The sequence below is a fragment of the Ictalurus punctatus genome, chromosome 9 (genome assembly GCF_001660625.3).
Source record: "Ictalurus punctatus breed USDA103 chromosome 9, Coco_2.0, whole genome shotgun sequence".
In the NCBI taxonomy this organism is placed as follows: Eukaryota; Metazoa; Chordata; class Actinopteri; order Siluriformes; family Ictaluridae; genus Ictalurus; species Ictalurus punctatus.
In genome coordinates, this window is record NC_030424.2 from 18,021,211 (window position 1) to 18,042,333 (window position 21,123).

Consider the following 21,123-nt stretch of genomic DNA (forward strand, 5'->3'; position numbering starts at 1 on the left):
CACACCTACCATCAGGGGAGGGGGGAATGTGATTTCAGTAATTTTGACCGTGATATGATTTTTGGTGCCAAACAGGCTGATTTAAGTATTTCTATAATTGCTGATCTCCTTGATTTTTCATGCACAACAGTATCTAGCGTTTAAAGAAAAAGCATCCAGTGAGCAGCAGGTCTGCAGACAAACTCCTCGTTGATGAGAGAGGTCAGTGGACAAGGGAGACTGGTTCAGTAACTCAGATAACCACTCTGTACAATTGTGGTTAGCAGAAAAGCATCTCAGAATGCACAACACATCGAACCTTGAGACAGATGGGCTACAACAGCAGAAGACCACATCAGGTTCCACTTCTGTTAGAACAAGAACAAAAAGGTGAGGCTGCAGTGGGTACAGGCTCACCAAAACTGGACAGCTGATGACTGGAAAAATGTAGCCTGGTCTGCTGAATCTCAATTTCTGCTGAGGTACACAGATGGTAGCGTCAGAATTTGGCACCAACAACAGGAATGCATGGACCCACCCTGCCTTGTGTCAACAGTCCAGGCTGGTGGAGGTAGTCAAATGTTGTGGGGAATGTTTTCTTGCCACACTTTAGGCCCATTAATACCAATCATCACTTGAATGCCACAGCCTATTTGAGTATTGTTGCAGACCGTGTGCACCCCTTCATGGAAACAATTTTTCCATATTATAATGGCTACTTCCAGCATGATAATGCACAATATCACAAAGCAAAAGTCATCTCAAACTGGTTTCATGAACATGACAATGAGTTCAGTGTTCTTCAGTGGCCTTCTCAGCCAAAGGATCTGAATCCAACAGAACACATTTGGGATGTGGTAGAATGGGAGATCCACAGCATGAATGTGCACCTGAAAAATCTGCAATGTAATGTAATGTAATCATATCAACATGGATCAGAGTCTCAAAGGAACGTTAACATCTTTTGGAATCTCTGCCAGGAAGAACTTAGCTGTTTTGAGAGCAAAGGGAAACCCTACCCAGTATTATTATAGTGTTCCTGATAAAGTGCTCAGTGAGTGTAAGTGAAATAATATAAATATTAAGTATACAATAAGTAAGTAAATATTTTCATATGCAAATATCGCCATGTATTTCACTACAGGATGGGCTCATACACAAAATAGCCATAATTTAAAGCTCAACAGCATTTGAAGGGAATGATGTACAATCACAAAACCAACTGGAAAGTGTTCACACACACACACACACACACACACACACACACACACACACACACACATATATATATATATATATATATATATATATATATATATATATATATATATATAATCTCATTAATAGGACATCTATTTTTTGAAGAAAACAATATTCCGTTACGGGTCATTTTGACCCCCTTTATGTATTTGTATTTGTTTTTTTTTTGGTTCATGTATTATAGGGTTAAATCTCAAAAATCTAAAAGATGTGCGTCGTACCTGACACCTAGTCGAACACTTTCCAGTTGGTTGTGTGACTGTAAGTCATTCCCTTCAAATGCTATTGAGCTTTAAATTATGGTATATTTTGTGTATGACCCCATGCAGTAATAAAATACATGGCAAATTTTATATATGATTTAATAGTTTATTAAATATCAAAACTCTAAAAGGTGTGCATCATTGCTGACACCTAGATGAACACTTTACAGTTGGTTATATGCCTGTAAGTCATTCCCTTCAAATGCTACTGAAGTTAGAAACGTGTATAACAATGTCGTATGTAACTTTAGAGACGGTCCCTTAATTTCCGCATATCCGCGAATATCGAACGTCCAACGTCAAGCCAACTTTATGCCAGTAAGTACTGTTACCACCATACAGCTCCTGGCTTTGATCCTGAGCTTGGGTTACTTTCTGTGTGGTGTTCCCATAGGGTTTCTCTGGGTTTTCTGGTTTTTTCCTACCCCCTGAACACATGCTGGTAGGTGGATTAGCTCCTCAAAATGGCCTCCAAATGTAAATATATGTGTGCATGATGCCCTGCAACGGACTGGTGTCGGATCCAGGGTGTATTTCTGTAAACACCCAGTGTCCCCGGGATAGTGTTTGGATCCAGTACCAACCTGAGCAGGATAAAGAAGAGTGGATGAATGAATGTTTGCATTCTGATGGACATCACGTCTCGGGTGGTGTGATAAGTGTTGTATGATAAGTGTTGTAATGGCGCAGGGAGTGAAGGGGTTAACTCGGGCTGGAGGTGAGGCAGGCAGAAGTAGCTCCTCCCCTGCAGCCCTGTAATGACGTGGCAGCGCTGCTTCAGCCATGTTTGATACGTCAGCGCGTCAGTAGAGTCCGCCTGAGCGCCTCAGAGAACCTACTTTTAGGTATGTTCATTATTTGATGAAATAATCACTGCTGGCGTGTTATATATGGATGTTGACTAAATATAATTCTGTGAGGTATTAGACTGGTTGTTTTAAGTAAAAGCACTCTGTAGTTTTTTATCGGCTAGCTAAAATACGGGAGTATCGGTTCTGTTTCATATCGCCTCCTTACCCTAATCGGGTTCTCTTGCTAGCGAAAATGTCTAGGACGTGTTGATGTGGTAACGTAGCTGACGGTGTATTTAACAAGTATATGTGTGGTTATTTTTTTTAAATATCAACTTAGTTTCAGATAGCTAGCCAAATAACGGGTTTATATTGTGTTTAGCTGTCTAGCGGTGTTAACGTCGCGAATGTAGCCAATTAGCAGCGTTGGCATTTCTAATGAATGACCCAGTTTTAAACATGGACTTGCCGCCCCGTCGTTTCCGTATTCATGTCTATTTATAAAAGTCTGTTAATAATTACAGTGAAAGACAAGTCTGCTAATAATGACTGATTTTTAGAAAGTTTTTGATAGACGTGTACTTTTCCAGTTGAGGCACATATGAAAGGTGTTGTAGATATTGTTGATTTGTAGATAATAACGTTACATTAGCAGAACAACCTTTGTGTGTGTGTTTTGATAATGAACTGTGAAATCACCTTTTGGATGAAACAACAGCAACAAACATCCAACAAGATATTTGCGTTGCGTCAGAGTTGAAAGTTCTGCTCGGTTGTCCATGTGACGTAAGCGGAAGTCCAGTTTATGTTCTGTCATTTTATATAAGCCCTCTCTTTTTCAGCAAACCTTTATCACACATATGTGATAAAGCTGCTGTAATGCTTGTGAAGGTGATATATCTGTGTGGCCTTTTCACATTAACTTCGCGTTATTGTTGCTGCTTCAGTTCAGTATTCTTATGTACCCTTTCCTCGCAGCACATCGTTCCTAGAGGGTGCAATGACAACCTTCCCAGAGTTCATTCAGCAGAACGAAGACCGCGATGGAGTGCGTTTCAGCTGGAACGTTTGGCCGTCCAGTCGACTGGAGGCCACACGTATGGTAGTGCCTGTGGCTTCTCTCTTTACCCCACTGAAAGAGCGTCCGGATCTCCCACCTATACAGTATGAGCCAGTGCTGTGTAGCCGTGCTACCTGCCGGGCTGTACTCAATCCACTATGGTGAGTAAGGAATGTGTCCTCGTTGTCTCGTCTGCTTATTCTAATAGGTTCACATAAGTTAATCTGTGCACCAACTGCCTGTTCTCTTTAAACATTCATAAGGTGTCCTGATATGGGAAAACAAATGTGCCACTGGCACACCCTGTTTGTCTAAAGGATAGACCAGTCACAACTTTTACAAGGGCAGCCCTGCGTCTCCGATCATGTACTGGGGACCACAGAGTAACATAAACTGTCAAAACATGATACGTTGTCTGTGTGGTTTAATGATAGCGACAGTTCTGTGATACATAATACACTGTAAGTCAGTGAGACACTATGATACTTTTTGATATCTGTACGATTGAAGAAGACTAAAACAAAAGTTGTAGCATTTGCTTTCTCTGTCCTGAGAGATGGAAAAAAAAGTATGTCATACTTTTTTTTGTGTGTTCGTGTGTCATAAGCCCACAAAAGTTATGTTGTAGCGCGACATTTTTAAGGTTACGTTGGAGTCTCTTTCCTCAGGCATGTGTGAGGTTCCCATAGCGCAATATCTACCCTGTTTATTAAAGCAGTGGTTTTCAAAGTGGGGGCCATGGCCAGGGGGCGCCTGGGGGGCCTCAACAATTTGGTTTGAAAAATAAATAAATGTGTGTTTTCTCTTTCTCACTCTCAGACAACCACACACACACACACACACACATATACAATCAATTCCTAATGTAATGGAATGGAAAGATGTAATTATTAATAAAAAAAGAGGGATATATTCAGAAGTCTGTATTTTTTATGTGTTTTAAAGACATGTTGCGAAAGGTACCTCGGTCAAATTTCAATGCCATTTCGGAGGCCTTGCCCTGGAAAAGTTTGGGAACCACTGTATTAAAGCACTGGGGCTCCACAAGTAACCACTTCGCCACCAAAAAATACTACCCATGACTAGGTTTTTGCTCTCTGAAATAGTCAAAACAATTACTACTTTTAAAAAAAATGTTCACTAATTTAAAAAAAAAATGTGCTTTCTCTCTCACTCAGCCAAGTGGATTACAGAGCAAAACTGTGGGCTTGCAATTTCTGTTATCAGAGAAACCAGGTAAGGGTTTTCATATTAAACAGTGATTGCATCAAAAGTTACATTTTTGGAGGCTGCTGTTTTTCAAATTGACATTTTTTAATGTGAATCTTGTCTAGTTTCCCCCAACCTACGCTGGAATATCAGAGGTGAACCAGCCAGCTGAACTGCTTCCACAGTTCTCCACCATTGAATATGTAGTCCAGGTAAATTTGTCCTATTGGCTTACGGCTAATGCTTACATACATTTTAAATCTGTAAAATAGTAAGCACATCTTTAACTAAACTAGGGTGTCTGATCGAACCTGTGTAGGATAAACCACATACAAATCAATTGTAAATGCACAGAATAAGGTAAACAATGCCTGACAACTGTGTTGATCTGAGCTTTTGGATGTCACAATACATTTCTGACATGCCATGCATATCAATAGCCTAGCGATGATGACTGCTGAGCACTGACTGTTTGTAAACTTTCTTAGATTGACGTGACTGCTGGCGTCATTTCTATTTAAAGAGCAGCTTCACAGGCTTGATTCCTGTTGTCACGCCCTTGTATTCAAACGCCATCTGCGTCACTGGCCAGTGCATACCTTAATTCACGTTGAAGGGGAAAGCCTACTTTTATCGGAATGAGGAATTGCCTTTGTAGTCTTTCGCTACTATGGTAGAAGCAAGATTTAAAAATCCATACTGTTTCTTATATAGCCTACCTCCCACCACTACCTAGCCTCCAAGCCTATACATGTACTGTATGATTGATTATAGTGCTTTCAGCAGATTGACAAGAACAGAGTTGTTTTGATAGTGTGGGAATTAAATAAGCTCTGCTCCCAGAATAGGTTGATGTTGTGGTCCTTGACCTGCATCTAAGTCCAACCCTCAACTAGAAGAGGAGATGATAAAATTTGTGATCATTTTTACAAGAAAATCACTAGTTACTCTTTATCTTTGAGTTTGACAGCCACCCAGTATGAGCCACTTGACAGTGTTTAGGATTTAGATGTGCAAGGAAAGATGTAAGCCATAAATTATAAAAGCATTTAAACAGAATGCTTACAAAGCACTTACCACTTTTGCATCCACAGAGAGGTCCTCAGATGCCCCTGAACTTTCTGTATGTGGTAGACACATGTATGGAAGATGAGGACCTGCAGGCTCTGAAGGAATCTCTGCAGATGTCTCTGAGCCTGCTGCCCCCCACAGCCTTGGTGGGTCTCATCACATTTGGACGGATGGTGCAGGTGCATGAGCTGGGTTGTGAGGGCATCTCTAAAAGCTATGTATTCAGAGGAACCAAAGACCTCAGTGCAAAGCAGCTACAGGTAAATGCTTCTTCTCTTTAAATGAAGATAATAGTTTGATAGATAATGATCTTTTAGAAAATATACTTTCTCTCAGTTTATCCTTACTCACTGAGTATTTAACCTTCATTTATCTAATCCACTAAATCACTGAATACCTCTTTCAGGTATGTTGTGGACTGGGAGAATAGAAACCCTGATATATACGTATTTTTAAATCAACAGTACAGACCATGCAAACAGTTTTAGGTTGAGGGTTTTGAGATCTTGGTAGAATGGTTCTCAGTGTTCTGAATCATGTTGTGTGCAGGAGATGCTTGGTCTGAGCAAACAAACTGTGGCGCAACCAGGCCGTGGACCGCAGCAACCCCAAGCTCCTCCTCCTAACAGGTATCTACATTTTTCATTTATGAGGTGGACATTATTTTATCTAGCTGTCACATAAACCAAAGAATAATTTCTGGGCTTGTCAGAGCTTTGAACACGTCTTAGTAAGCTAAGGCTAAACTAGAATCTCATTAATCTGCAGTTAATTTCTGAACTTTAGCAGTCACTGTTTTAGTGCACAAGATTTATTGGCTTATAGCACGGTATAAATTTACATGTAGATGGATGGTCTTGTGCTCAGATTCCTACAGCCAGTGCAGAAGATTGATATGAACTTGACTGATCTCCTGGGAGAGCTGCAGAAAGACCCTTGGCCTGTCACCCAGGGTAAACGGCCACTGAGATCATTAGGGGTAGCACTATCTATTGCTGTTGGACTGTTAGAGGTAAGTGTCATTCTGTAGCCTGTAATAACAGCTGTTAGCACTACTCATGTCATCTAGGGCTGAGCGATAATGTCAGTATTGTAAATTATGTCACAGTGTGCTTTTTTTTTTCTTTCTTTCTTTTTGTATATTAAGCTATGGGTATCATTTTAAGTATATTTTTGTTTTATTTATTATTTTAAAAAAATTACATTTAGTTAGGATCAGATGGAAGAAGCTGTTCAAAATGTTTGTACTTAATTTTGGAGAAGCAGTTGTTTGTCACATATACTTCGTAGTGTAGTGAACTTTATTCTCTTCATACATCCCAGCTTGCTAGAAAGCTAGGGTCAGAGTGCAGGGTTGGCCATGATACGGCCCCCTGGAGCACGGAAGGTTAAGTAGCTTTCTTAAGAATATGGTGTTTGACAATTAATATGATTAATTAATTAACACGGATTCATTTTGCCATACGTAGATTATAAGTATAATTTGTCATTAATTAATTTTTTTTAACGTTTCTGTGACGTTTTACCCCCCCCCCCCCCCCCCCCCCCCTCTCTCTCTTTCTCTCTCTCTCTAGTGCACTTTCCCCAATACAGGGGCTCGAATAATGACCTTTATTGGTGGCCCAGCCACCCAGGGCCCGGGCATGGTGGTTGGAGATGAGCTGAAGACACCCATCCGTTCCTGGCACGACATAGAGAAAGACAATGCGAAATTCATGAAAAAAGCCACTAAAGTGAGTTGCCTGAATCAGCATTTGGGACTGACAGCTGTAGCTCTTTGTTACCATTTGCTAGATATAAGCATTGATGATCTCAATCAAATCTTGGCTCTCTGGTGGATGATTAGAATTGAGAGCTTAACGTGCCATTATGTTCTTGTAGCACTATGAAGCCTTGGCAAACCGAGCTGCAGCCAATGGTCACATCATTGACATTTATGCCTGTGCCCTGGACCAGACAGGATTGGCAGAGATGAAGTGTTGCACCAACTATACAGCGTGAGCGTGCAGCATATAACATTATAATTGGGTTAATATGTCTGTTATAACTCATCGTAAAATGGTGGACAGTTGTAGCGGTTTTACATTTTCTAAATAAAATTCATGTCACAGTTAGCAATTTCACAAAAGGTCATGGTGTGAATATAATTTCTGAAAATCTGTTTTCACACATGAAATGCTTTGTGGAGCTAAGTGTTGTGGCTTTCATTAAAATGGTAAGAATCACTATTTTGTTGCAGGGGTTATATGGTGATGGCAGATTCCTTCAACACGTCTCTGTTCAAGCAAACCTTCCAGAGGATTTTCAATAAGGACGTGCAGGGATCTTTTAAAATGGCCTTTGCAGGAACTCTAGAGATTAAGGTACAGTCTTAGCTTGCTTTCCTTTCAGTTTTTTTTCATGTCTTATAAAAGTCGTCAACATGAATAACCACCATTTATATTTCAGACATCAAGAGAAATTAAGATATCTGGAGCAATTGGACCATGTGTCTCCCTGAATGCCAAGGGACCTTGCGTGTCAGAAAATGTGAGTTGGACTTTAGTCATGCATCCGATGTACAACAATACTGTTTGATCAAAACTGCAAGTTGATATATTCTTGCCTTCTTGATGTCAGATCTTCAATTGTTACTGAAGCACTCTGAATTACTTCTCTTGTCACTTATTCCAGGAAATTGGAACAGGCGGTACCTGCCAATGGAAGATCTGTGGTCTGGACCCCAACACCACGCTGGCAGTTTACTTTGAAGTTGTCAATCAGGTATGCGTGTTCTTGGTCTCACTCCTATCACTAGACCATGTACTTCTAGTATTATGTAAAGTCTTGTTTCCTGTAAGTTCGTCTAGTAAGAAATGACGGGTTGGATCCAGAGCTACACCTGCAAGTTAGATGCCTTCGAGTACATTTAAAAATAGGCTTATGAGATTTAAAGAGTCATGAAATATAAGTACATTTTCTGAGATTTTAACAGAGGTGTTTGTGTCACATCATAAAACACAACGTTAGCATCCGTTAATTTTAAGTGTAGGACAAAACTGGTTAATTTTGAGCTTTTTTTCCGCTATTTTCGTCTTCCGGGTTTAAAATCTACATGCTTAGATTTACATCTGCAAAGTACTATACTACTTCTATGACATGCCGGTGGCTCATAATTATTCATGAGATGGCGTGTTCTTATCCTACGAGAAGATGCTGTCCCTTAATTATTCATGACAGCACTTGGCACTTTCCTATGACAGACTCTTCCTCCCCTGTCATGCCCATTCCCCTCCCTTCTTTTCCCAGCCATCCACATCCATTTAAGTTGCATTTTTCAAAAGGATTGGGAGGTAGACTTGAGCTGGAAGTGGGTGTTTCATGATCCTTTAAAAGCAGTGCAGTCATTAAGGTTATTACATGTGTTATGTTAAGCTCATCCACTAGAGGGCAGATCCTATCCAGAAACATGAATACTTGCTCAAGCTGCTGAAATGGAATCAACTAATATTTTATTTATTGTTTTGCGGTATAGTATGTCTAGAAATTCATGTATCAGGCAGACTACTTTTCATGACCAATAAAAAAAGTCTTCTTATTTTTTTAATCATTTAGCTCAGTTGGTAAAACATTTCTAACTGAAGAGCACCAGTTAGTCTTACTTCTCATTCAGAACACTTGACAGTTCATTTAAATATATATATTTTTAAAATAGTAAAATTAAAAGTTCATTCAATATTCTTTTACAAAAAAAGCGTTTCTCTCTGTAAGATCTGTTTCAGAAGGAACTGTTCACTGTACAGCTCAGGTCATTAAATATGCATGTCTGTGCTTGTCGTCTGTCTCCAAAGCCCAGTTAGTTACTGTGGTTCCCATGAAAAGGTGTTAATTTTATTCATTTTCTGTAGCACCTTCTTTGCATGGTTTTGCATTCACGCAGCAGCCTGCGGTAAGAAAAGCCTGCTCAGCTCTCTTCGGGCTCATTCACAGGGTCAGTGTGTGCTTGTAGGGCTTGAGGTGCACTGGACACTGAGCAGGGACAGTTGTGACTCTCTCTGCACATTGCTGTTCTTGTGGAGAAGGAGTTCTTGCGTGCACACTGTCGGATTTTATTGACACTCCTGCGCAGGGCGACTCTGTACCTCCTAAAAAGAACAAGGTCATGATTAACCACCCACATGTACATTCACACTCCAGTCACAGAATGTTCTAGCATCACATCCATTTAACATGTAGCATTTTATGTAGAGACTATTGACATATAAATGACTGTACGCCTGTGCCCAGTAATGGAAAACCAAGCTACTGTGACAACAGCCCCCATTGACTGTAAAATCTCTCTACTGCTAATTTAGAAAAAAAAATTACATTTCTGGCTAATTTCATGCAATTCATAACATTCCCACAAATAAAGATACAAGGCTCGAAATTGCGACCATGTTGGTCGCCTACGCTCCCGAAATTTTATCTGTACGGTCTCAAAATATATTTTGGAGCATTTTTGCAAGTGCAACTAATTGTTGAGGTGCAACCTGTTTTCATTTCTCTACAAACATTCGCTAATTACTGCAAAGCATGTGCCTGCTGTGAGCTGATACAGTGACCGGTCCACTGTTCTATCCAGCGTTACATAACCAATTAAACTTCATCTTTAAATGAAAAGGACACAGATTTTATTTGGTGTGCGTGTTAACAAATGAGTGCTTTTAGGAGCAGCAGTGAAGCGGGAGTTTCAGCATCAAATTTATTTTTTGCTGAGCTGCTCACACTGAATTAAAGCACCAGTACATTTACATTTATTCATTTAGCAGACGCTTTTATCCAAAGCAACTTACAAATGAGGAAATGCAAGCAAAGCGATATCAAGCAGAGGACAATACAAGAAAAAAAAGTAGTGCTACCGTGCAATATTTATAATTGAGTTCTAGAGAAGCAAATTGCACAGAGTAGAGGTGTAGTTGCCAGAGTTAGTGGGCTTTTTTATTTTTATTTATTTAAATATAAATAATGTGGGGGTTGGCATTTTAGGAGTTGGTTAAGTGTTCATGGAAGAGGTGGGTCTTTAGTTGTTTTTTGAAAATAGTGACAGATTCTGCGGATTGAGGTTGGAAGTTCATTCCACCACTGAGGGACAGTTAGTGTGAATGTTCTGGAAAGGGACCTTGAGCCACGCTGAGTAGGCACTACTAAGCATCGGTTGTTAACCGATCGCAGATTGCGAGAGGGAACGTAAGCCTCAAGGAGAGTGTTGTGGTAGGACGGTGCTGCTCCAGACAAGGTCTTGTATGTGAGCACCAAGGCCTTGAATTTGATGCCGGCGGCTACATGAAGCCAGTAGAGGGAGATGAAGAGGGGTGTGACATGGGTTCTTTTGGGCTGGTTGAAGACGAAGCGTGCTGCAGCACATGGTTGAAAGACTTAAATGAAGATGAGTTGACACAAGAAAAGTAAGTGTGTGTGTGTATGTATTATATATATATATATATATATATATATATATATATATATATATATATATATATATATATATATATATATATATATATTATATTATATAGTATTATATTATTATATATATAAAATTAATTATATAATATTGCAGAGAAAAGCGTATTTGTAGAATAATATATTTTACATTTAATATACACTAATCATGAATGAGTGGTGTTATTTTTGGCTTGGAGGTACTGCAATAAAACTGTTTTCTATTATAATGCTAGTACCCATTTCTTCAAGATGCACTGATCAGGCTCGATATCAAGTTAAAATCCAAAATGCACTCTCAGAGATTCTAGAAGATACATTGGCATCCTTGGCAAAAAATACAGGGTTGAGTTTTCGTCACACGTGAATTGTAAATATGCTCCTTCCCGTTATGTAAATGTTATATTACATAACCATCAAATTAACAAAACTCCTGTTGTATATTTTTTTGGTTTGCTTTTCATGGAAATTAATTATGGAACTTGAGAACCTTTCTGCATGTGAACCTGTAGTTTCTGCATGTGAAATGCTGGTGTGAAAACACATGCATCACTCGCGCTTCAAATTGCACTCTGCTCCTGCACCGTGTGCGGTGTGAACCCGGCATTACAGTTTTCAGAGAAAGAGGCTGAAAGACTTCGAGTGTCTCCGCTATTAAAATGGCTCAATGCACTGCGTTCACTGTAAAGCCTGTGGGACAGAGGTTTCAGGTAACACTGTTCACCACTGACTCCACACATTTTAAGTGCAAGTGGTGGTGTTTATTTTTAAATGAACAAAATCTGGTAATGTTTATGGGTATGGTTGCTCCTAAATTTTTCCTGGCGCTCCTAACTTTTTAAAGTTGGGGTCACCAGTGCTACCAAGTAAAAACGTTAATTTCGAGCTCTGAGATAATTGAACTTTTAAATGTTGGGTGATGTGATATCTTGCATTAATATCGCTTTTATTTTACCGGTCATAAATATATATATTTTTAAAGAGCAGCTGTTGAGGTGCATTTGTTGAACATGCTTGGGGCCGAGCACTGTGCGTCATTGCGATGGGCAAATATCATGCCTAGCAAAATATCATGCTTCTGTCAGTTCTCAACACGCAGGCTATGGCATTTAAACAGTGTATTTAATAGAGCACACCAGGTGACCTGAGAGTACAGAACAGTGTCGGCACAAGGTGTCATGTAACACACACACACACACACACACACACAAAGAGGCAGGCAGAGAAGCTGTCGTGTGTGAGAGCACTTCAGTTCTGTGAAAACTATGACGAGCAATTACTTAAGGCATTTATTTTCCATTCCCTAAAGTTAATTAAAGATAAAGAGCGGCGAACTAAAAGTAAAAAAAATAAAAATTCATTTGTAATCTTTACATGGCGTTCACCCCATTGAAGTCTGTGTCATACCGCCCCACCAGATTTAAGCATTTACCACGGTTCTTTTTCACACAAAATGAGACACTGTCACCAGCCTGGGCTTAAGTGACTCCAATGCTTACGTCTGGGACATGGAGTTGATCCACGGGTTGAGTGTGGAGGTGAAGAGCACTAGCCACGTGGCTATAGCGGAGGCGGGTTGAGGGCTCTCTCTTCCTGTCAGAGTCTCATAGAAGCAGATGGTGATGTATGGCAGCCAGCAAATGAGCAGACACACTATTGACGTACACAGATCATGTGACTCGGTTAATCATTAGGAGAAGGATAGTACATTGTAATCAGTGAGATCGTATATTACTGATGTGCTACCTTATTGCCTGTGTGATAATTTTGTTTTGTTAGTAATCTTGTTTGTGTTCTTGTTAGCCTTTGACTGTACACTTATTTACTGTTATTACTAGCTTAGAATTGTATTATAAAAATTAAAAAAAAAAGTTAAGGAGCAGTGAACTCACCAATCAACTTATTTGGTGAATGTATCTTAATTTCTGACTTTTATCATCTTTGACTAATGACTAGGAGCAGTGAATGAGAGTAGACATTAAATGTCCAAAAGAGATACTAATGACATTTTGAAAAGATTTATCCTTGACTGAATGTGGGTAAGGAAGCAGTAATAAGCATGAGAGAACAATGGATAGCATTCTGTCAATGATCAAGCGCCACCAATAAATCAGCATTTTGCAGTAATCTTGTCTCATGGTTCTCATGCAGCTTACCTGTGGTTGTCACCATGACAATGGAGCTCTTGAAATAATTATTGTCAGGAACATAAAAACAGTGGTGTTCGTTACAAACAAATGTCCCTCGTCTTACTTGATTCCTGGCTATGTACACTATGTATCCATACATGGAGCACATTGCCAAAATGGGCACAATGATTCCCACTACTATGACGAGCATATTGAAGCCAGTGTTGGCAGGCTCAAAACTGGGAGCACAGAGAAACCTGCTGCTGCTGTAGCTGTAGCTTCCAAAGCCCAGCAACGGCAGAGATGCGTTCAACAGTGAATAGACCCAAATGACGGTGAGGATCACTCTGGTTCTGCGGGCATTGAAGATTCGTGCATAGCTAAGAGCGAAGCAGATCTCCGTGAACTTGTCAATGGTGGCCCAGGTGAGTGAGTGGACTGAGGCCAACTGGAGCAGCAGGAAAAGAAAGGCGTTGCCCTGGCACAGCGCACTCGAGCTGGCGTATCCCTCTGGCCGGAACAGGCTGTTATGGGCTCCGAAAGGGACGGTGGAGAGGCCGAGTGCCAGATCACTCAGACTGAAACTGAGCGTCAGGGTCCATGTCTCCGTCTGCAGGCTCCTGTCAGACAGCAGCAGGAGAAGCAGTACAGTGTTCCCACACACGGAGCACAAACTGGAACTAATCATCAGAGTTGCGTATGCCACCTCTATCCACTGCATCCTGTTAAGCTAGAAGTCACTCCGTCCTTCTACATTCACATAGATGTCTGAAGACGGGCATTTACAACGACGAACCTGTATCACTTGCACCTCGTTTGCAGTACCACGAATCCCAACCATTGTGTTCGACTTCTCCAAAGAGTAATGTTTTACGATCAAGTTATCCCACACTGTGTCTAAGCTCCAGAGAGTGATGGTGGCTGTTATGCAGGTGTGGACATCATGCTGCGCCTCATGATTGGATGATCCAATGCAGTCATTAACTTTCTCAGCACATTAATCTCTGTGGGGAGCGTCAGCTTAGCAGTCCTTTTCTCTACCTGTCTTCTCTAACGTTGCACACAAAGCCACTTTAAGTGGCAAAACTATGTGAACAGCCACACGTTTTTAGCATTTTCAAAGAGGACGGCTTCAGTGGATAAAGGCTGTGGCAAGTGACTGGCGCTAGGCTGTTCTGTAAACAAGAAGCTCCAGATTTAATATCCTCTTACTGCTGTATCTACTGACGGGCAAGTTAATGAGCCTTCCTGCACACAAGTGTTGTTAGGGTAATTGGCAAGAAGCATGACTCTAAAGCGGTTTAAGACTTAATGATTAATTATTAGTGAGCAGAATTCTCTAAGCTTAAGTCTCATTTCCAATTATATTCTGTTTGTGCTTTTTTATTTACGTGACTTTGCTTATGATTGTTTGGCTTATTCTTCTTCCCAGATTGTCAATGACTTTTGTAATAACTTATTGATTACTGATGTGCTGGGGCATAATACTTTGTTTTTCCTTCTCTGAATGATCACACAAAGATTGAAAAAGAATGATCATTTGTGGTTACAAAAATGTTTTGGTCCTGTCAAATACAGTTACAAGATTCATTTGGTGTTTGTTGGCTAATAATCAACGGCAAACTGAAACTGCATTTGGCAGTGTTGTGGTAGCAGAACAGTCATGTAATTGAGACGCTGGCAGTTTTCCATGTATTTGGTCTAAAACATTGCTTCTAGCATTACAGAAAGCCGTTGCTTCTGACTGCCAACTCTGAATTGTTTTTTGCGTTGCGTGTTGTGCTAACATCAGTGAAGGGATGTGTGGTTCTTTGATCAAAAAGTAGTTAGAGCTGCTATGGGCTTTTGAAATTAATAACTGTCCACAGTTATGTGGGATGATTTATTTGGACCTGTTAATATGATGCTTAGAACATCAGCATCTATTGCACTTTTGCCAGACTGTTTTGTAGTATGACACATCTTGATTGTTTTATATGTATAGGCTATGCAGTATAGGACACACCTGGTGTCAATGTCATGTGGGTTGTTTGAAAAAGTGTTTTTGTCTTGTTTTACAGCACAATGCTCCAATCCCCCAGGGAGGTCGAGGTGCCATACAATACGTGACCCAGTACCAGCACTCCAGTGGACAGAGACGTATCAGAGTCACCACCATCGCCAGGAAGTTAGTTCCTCTTTTTTTATTCATTCACTTCAGCTGTTACAGCAGCTAAACTACAGATTTAGTGAACTGATGTTATCTTTTGCAACTGGGGCTTTGTTTACAGTTTTATTATAGAAGTTAGAGTACAACCCAATGTGTATATTCCAATGGTTCTGGTTAATTTCAGCCCTCTACTTTTAGCATGGGGTATTGCCTCTGAAAAGTATCTTGGGTCAAATAGCCATAAATTTTCTCTTAAGAATCGTTTTCCTAGTAATCATTGAACTTCATTTATCTCAGCATCCACATTTGTTTACTTATTTAAGATTCAAACAGCAGTATGTGAATCAGTGTGGCTTAGAGTGTCGAATAAGTGTGCAGAGGACAGCGTTGTGATTTTCTCCTTGTCTTTCTTCAGCTGGGCGGATGCTCAGACACAGATTCAGAACATTTCTGCATCATTTGATCAGGAGGCTTCTGCCATCCTCATGGCCCGTCTGGCCGTCTATAGAGCTGAATCAGAAGAGGGACCAGATGTCCTGCGCTGGCTGGATAGGCAGCTTATCCGTCTGGTGAGAAGAGTCTGTCAACTTAGATCACTCCTGAATCAGAAAGCTTAAAAAGAAATCGATTTTACTCTCTCCACAAATTTTTCCCCAGCGATTTCATAACCGTCCATTTACTGTTTGTTTCAGTGTCAGAAATTTGGAGATTACCACAAAGATGACCCTAACTCGTTCCGTTTCTCTGAGACCTTCTCTCTGTATCCTCAGGTAAGAACGAACCCTCTGACTCTCACTTTGTGGTTTATATCCCAGATCTTGCCTCTGGTTTACTGAAGTTTCATTCGGACTTTTTCCGTCTTAACAGTTTATGTTCCATCTGAGGAGGTCTCCATTCCTACAAGTATTCAACAACAGCCCCGATGAGAGCTCCTACTACAGGCACCATTTTATGAGGCAGGATCTGACTCAGTCGCTCATCATGATTCAGCCAATTCTGTATGCATACTCCTTCAATGGCCCCCCAGAGGTAGTCACATGCTTATTCACGGTTGCCTTTTACATGTGGGGTTTGTGTAGATTGTAATTTACTCCTAGACTTAGTCACTTAATTAGAGATATCATATGGTGGTGATCTACTTAACTATCTATACTGGTGAGTTATGCACTATCTTTACTGTTATATCATTATCCAGCATAATCCATTACATATTCTAATATGAGGTAGTGTGTAGTGCCTCTGAAATGCACTGTCATAATGATCATAAACCTTAACTCCCATGACCCAACAGATTATTGCCAGGTGCCTCTTATCATATGTACAAGCTGTACTTGTGTTTAATTAGTAAACTCTGTTTTCCATTACCAAAGATGATTTGTTTTCTTCTGTGTATCCCAGAGATTTGTATTGATTTTGAAACCTTAGTTGGAGATTCTGTGCAAGTATATATGTGTCTGTGCGTATGTGTAAGTGAGAATAATTGCTATCCCTGGTTCCTGTTCCTGCCGAAGTGTGTAATTTTCACAGTTTGAGCTGCCGGCAAAATCTCTCAGTACTGGCAGGTTGAAGGATCCCAAGTGATGCACCGTGTTTTAAAACATTGCTTGTAATACTGTGATGTGTTGTGTGTTTGGATCTGTCCTGCTGTGCCACATGTTGTGCATAGCCAGGAGTGAGGAGAGACAGGGGGTAACACTCTTTTGTCAAATGAGTCAGTCAGACAAATAGAATGTGTGGAAAATAGAAACAGAAGTATCTTGATCCACTAAGTACATTTTATAAAGGACATGCACCAAGCGGCCTACATCTGTACTATGACTGTACGATAGAAAAACAAAAACATTTATTCTTTATTGAAATTATTGTTCACATGTAGCCGGTGCTGTTGGACAGCAGCAGCATTCTGCCAGACCGAATCCTCCTGATGGACACGTTCTTCCAGATCCTCATATACCATGGAGAGGTAAGCGTAATCTTTTTGCTGATTAGTCTTTGCTGGTTATACAGACATTATTGGCTATGTACTAGCTTTGATTGTGTGTAAAGGGTTGATTATTTATTCCAGCATGTGTGGTGCGTCAGAGGAGAAGCTATCCGATCGATAAATTGAAATTCCTAATAATTATATTATAATCACAAGAAGAGCTTTGTTATACCTGTGCCTTTAAAGTGCTACATATAGCAGTGTTGTCTTTTTCCCTGTAGACAGTGGCTCAGTGGAGAAAAGCTGGCTACCAGGACATGCCCGAGTATGAAAACTTCCGGCACCTACTGCAAGCTCCAGTAGACGACGCTCAGGAGATCCTGCAAACACGCTTCCCCATGCCTCGTTACATTGACACTGAGCATGGAGGCAGCCAGGTAAACCTTCACAGCCAGAGAGAACTTGGCTCTTCTGATTGAATGAAAACTTGTTCCTTTCTACATTTAGCACTTCCTCCTATTAGGAAGCTGTAGGAACTGTACGTGCAACTGTATAAGAAATTAAGTCAATTTCTCAGATGCAAATAGTTCAAGTTTGAAGAAAATCTGGATGATTGCTCTGTAGAACTCATGCTCTGTAGGTTTGCAGAGAGGGTGCAATTTTAAAGAGCATCTTAATGGTTCATAATCAGTCTAGAGTGTAGTGGCTCAATCAATGTCTGCAATGTTATGCAGTAATGTCCATGTTTAATGCACCTTAGGGCTCAGATTGAAATCATGGCACTACCTGCAGCACAATGATGAACCCCCCCTTCTTTCTTCTCCATCAGGCACGGTTCTTGCTGTCCAAAGTCAACCCCTCTCAGACCCACAACAACATGTATGCCTGGGGCCAGGTAAGTGCATGAGTGACCACAGTCAGTGTTTTCAGTGTACTAGATGCTTGTCTTCCAATGTACACCACCGGTCAAAAGTTCTCATGATCTTAAAAATCTTTTGAGCTGAAGGTTTATGATAAAATGTTTGAAATAAAAACATTTCATTTACAAAAAAATAAGTATTTTTATATGGATGACTTGGATCGAAATATTCCAAAAAGCAGCCAATAAGTGTCCAGCATCGGTAGGAACTGCTTTAATGCTGTTTAAAAAGCATCTCGGGGAGATTCCTCAAGAAATCGGTTGAGAAGATGCCAAGAATACATTTCTGGAAATTCTAGGCAAAAACGGTGTCTACTTTTGAAGATGCTGAAATATTAAATTATTTTGATTTATTTTGGATTTTTTTTATCATGACATAATTCCCATAGTTCCATTTGTGTTACTCCAGAGTTTTGATGACTTTTTTATTATTATTATTATAAAATGTGGGAGGGGGGGAAATAAGAATGAGTGCGTCTAAACTTTTGACCGGTAATGTAGGTTCAGAGCTTATGCACATTTATTATACAGGTCATATAGGGTACTTTTTTTTTTTTTTTTTTTTTTTTTTTTTTTTTTTTATATATATTTATGAAACATTGTAATAAAGTTAATATTGTTCCTAGGGGAACAAAATACACATGTATAACATAATTACATTGCCTTTCAGTGTAAAGTGATTGGTCTTAACCTGTGTGTAAAGCCTATATTAACGTTTAACTGGCAATGTAACTAAATTAATACACACACGTATGCACTAACAACTATGCATGATTACAGATTTTTTTTTTTTTGGCTATTAAATTAATTTCTCATTACTGCAGTGACTTTCTGTGGTTTTTATACCTAAATATTTACCTTTCTGTGTGCAGGAGTCCGGTGCACCCATCCTAACAGACGACGTGAGTTTGCAAGTGTTTATGGATCACCTGAAGAAGCTGGCAGTATCCAGCGCTGCCTAAACTCTTTCTCTCTCTCTCACACACACACACACACACACACACACACACACACACACACACACACACACACACACACACACACACACACACACACATACACACACATGCACCAATCACCATTTCTACGTCCTCAAAGTAACATCTCTAGGAGGTCTCCTAATCTGACTTCTAATCTGTTTTATGTTGTGAACACAAACACTGCACAAATGAAGTTCTCCTTACTCCCAACACGCCTAATTTAACGAATGAATGGCTTGGTAATTAAAAGATCAATGGCATCCTCTGTGTTTGAAGTTGGTTACGCTTCAGACTATAAATTGAGGTGGATTACAAGACTTGGTGTTAAGAAGCCCTGCTAAACTACAGCAGGGTCTCTGTCCAGTTAAGAATGATGAACTCTATTCCCCTGCAGTGGAATTATTATAGCAGATGCATCTCTTTTCCCAAAAACTACCAAGAAATACAGAAGCAGTGTCACTGTAGCCTATTCTACAAGTGTTGCCTCAAGTCACCAGCTGAAGATCTTGAGTGTCATGTAATCTCTCTCTTTTTTTTTTTTTCCCATTACATCTCCATGTAGTGGAGAAATGAAAAATCCCAGCCGTAAACAATGCTGGCTTGTGGAGTATGAAAACAGCCTTTTTGTGATGTTCTGATATTTATGCTTGTTATCCATAGTATTATAGAATTATTTACCTGATGTTTCTAATAAAACTGTCCTAATGTCACACCTGCTCTTTAGTCTTATTAATTAAAAACTGTGGTAGCACAGCAGGAACAGTTATTCCCTCGTGCTCCTTCTCTCTCTCTCCAAACACACTCAGCTGTGGACAGAAACAATTGTAATATCTTGGTTTTGATCCTAGGGTCACATTTCCTAATACATATATCCCCACTTAAAAGTTTTAAGATTCTCCCTTTTTTCCTCAGTTCCTGAGTTTATCAGAGCTGTTATTTACAGTATTTCCTGTTCTGTAAATGGTAATCATATGTAAATTATAATTCCAATGCAGTCATTTGCTTTATTGTAAACTTTTCAGGATTCTGAAAAGGATCCCTAATTAAGTCTGCATTTGGATAGAGCATCTGGATCTTTTAAACTACACCACTAACAAAGTACTGATTAAAGCAGGGTTAATGCGATGAGTCATTTGGTTTAAGGAAAAGCTGTTGAATGCTATAATACCTGCAATTTATGTGGCCTCCAATATAGTGCTTGTGGTGTTTTTTAGGCATAAATCTGAGTTCAGAAATCTGTGGCCTCATAACATTGATTATCAGTAGGATCTAGGAAATATAAATGCACTTCACAGTAGGCTTGGAGGAAAGTATTGGATTGATCATAAATTAAATAAAATTTTAGAATTTCTTAAGAAGAATATTTAGAATCAGCAAAAACGCTGACTAATTTCAACACACTTGATACCTAGTATATAGTGAAGTGAAAGGTGGAGATAATATCAATTCTTTGAGCAGTCACAAAAAGAATGTTTAGCAAAGGTGACAAGTTAAAATCTGTGTATTTTATAATTCTCGTTTTAAAATAATGCATAGAGCTCAAGCTATTTAGACACAAATTCCAGACATTCACCTGTTTTATATCCTCTACCATGAAATAGATTTATCCAGAATTGCACCAACCAAGGATTAATGTATGAAAAATTGTTCATGAACAATTGTTTAATTTTTTTAAAGGTATGTTTTAATGTACCTGGTTTCCTTGAAATTAATTTTATTTCCAATGTTATTGAAAGCATCATCATCATCAGTGTAATTGTAATAATTCTCTCATTTAGACCCAGCACTCACTGGAATGGATATTAAATCTTTTAAACAGTGATAAACCTTACTTTAGATTTATAATCATTTATGGGGCGGATTACAATATATAAGTGGGTAATATACAAGATGCACAAGGTTCTTTGTACAGTGAGATTTGTAGTT

At 39.6% G+C, this 21,123-nt stretch overlaps 2 protein-coding genes across 3 annotated transcripts; one reads left to right on the forward strand and one right to left on the reverse strand.

Annotated features, from left to right (window-relative positions):
• Positions 1–1,923: 1,923 nt before the first annotated feature.
• sec23a (Sec23 homolog A, coat complex II component) lies at positions 1,924–19,907 on the forward strand. Of its 2 annotated transcripts, none has more exons than XM_053682620.1 (20): positions 1,924–1,944; positions 3,272–3,514; positions 4,532–4,589; positions 4,688–4,774; positions 5,657–5,893; positions 6,183–6,262; positions 6,501–6,645; positions 7,208–7,366; positions 7,515–7,630; positions 7,873–7,996; positions 8,082–8,162; positions 8,307–8,396; positions 15,286–15,392; positions 15,790–15,943; positions 16,067–16,144; positions 16,242–16,403; positions 17,251–17,337; positions 17,580–17,735; positions 18,128–18,193; positions 19,090–19,907. In XM_053682620.1, the coding sequence occupies exons 2-20, from the start codon at positions 3,294–3,296 to the stop codon at positions 19,177–19,179; spliced, it is 2,298 nt and encodes a 765-aa protein (XP_053538595.1). In that variant the 5' UTR covers positions 1,924–1,944; positions 3,272–3,293; the 3' UTR covers positions 19,180–19,907. The 2 variants fall into 2 exon arrangements, with proteins under 2 accessions (XP_053538595.1, XP_017331453.1); XM_017475964.3 differs by lacking the exon at positions 1,924–1,944 and adding an exon at positions 2,193–2,347.
• Positions 12,592–13,946, reverse strand: LOC128633572 (adenosine receptor A3). The gene is made up of 2 exons (XM_053682621.1): positions 13,253–13,946; positions 12,592–12,749 (listed from the first exon to the last, which is right to left on the reverse strand). The coding sequence occupies exons 1-2, from the start codon at positions 13,944–13,946 to the stop codon at positions 12,592–12,594; spliced, it is 852 nt and encodes a 283-aa protein (XP_053538596.1).
• Positions 19,908–21,123: the final 1,216 nt, after the last annotated feature.

Bases quoted from the DNA above. Each gene is read 5' to 3' on its own strand.
- sec23a (XM_053682620.1), top strand. From the start codon at position 3,294: ATGACAACCTTCCCAGAGTTCATTCAGCAGAACGAAGACCGCGATGGA. The intron at 6,263-6,500 runs GTATCTACATTT...TCTTGTGCTCAG, and splicing joins CAAGCTCCTCCTCCTAACAG to ATTCCTACAGCCAGTGCAGA. The intron at 6,646-7,207 runs GTAAGTGTCATT...CTCTCTCTCTAG, and splicing joins TTGCTGTTGGACTGTTAGAG to TGCACTTTCCCCAATACAGG.
- LOC128633572 (XM_053682621.1), bottom strand. From the start codon at position 13,946: ATGCAGTGGATAGAGGTGGCATACGCAACTCTGATGATTAGTTCCAGT. The intron at 12,750-13,252 runs GTAAGCTGCATG...GTACGTCAATAG, and splicing joins TGTCATGGTGACAACCACAG to TGTGTCTGCTCATTTGCTGG.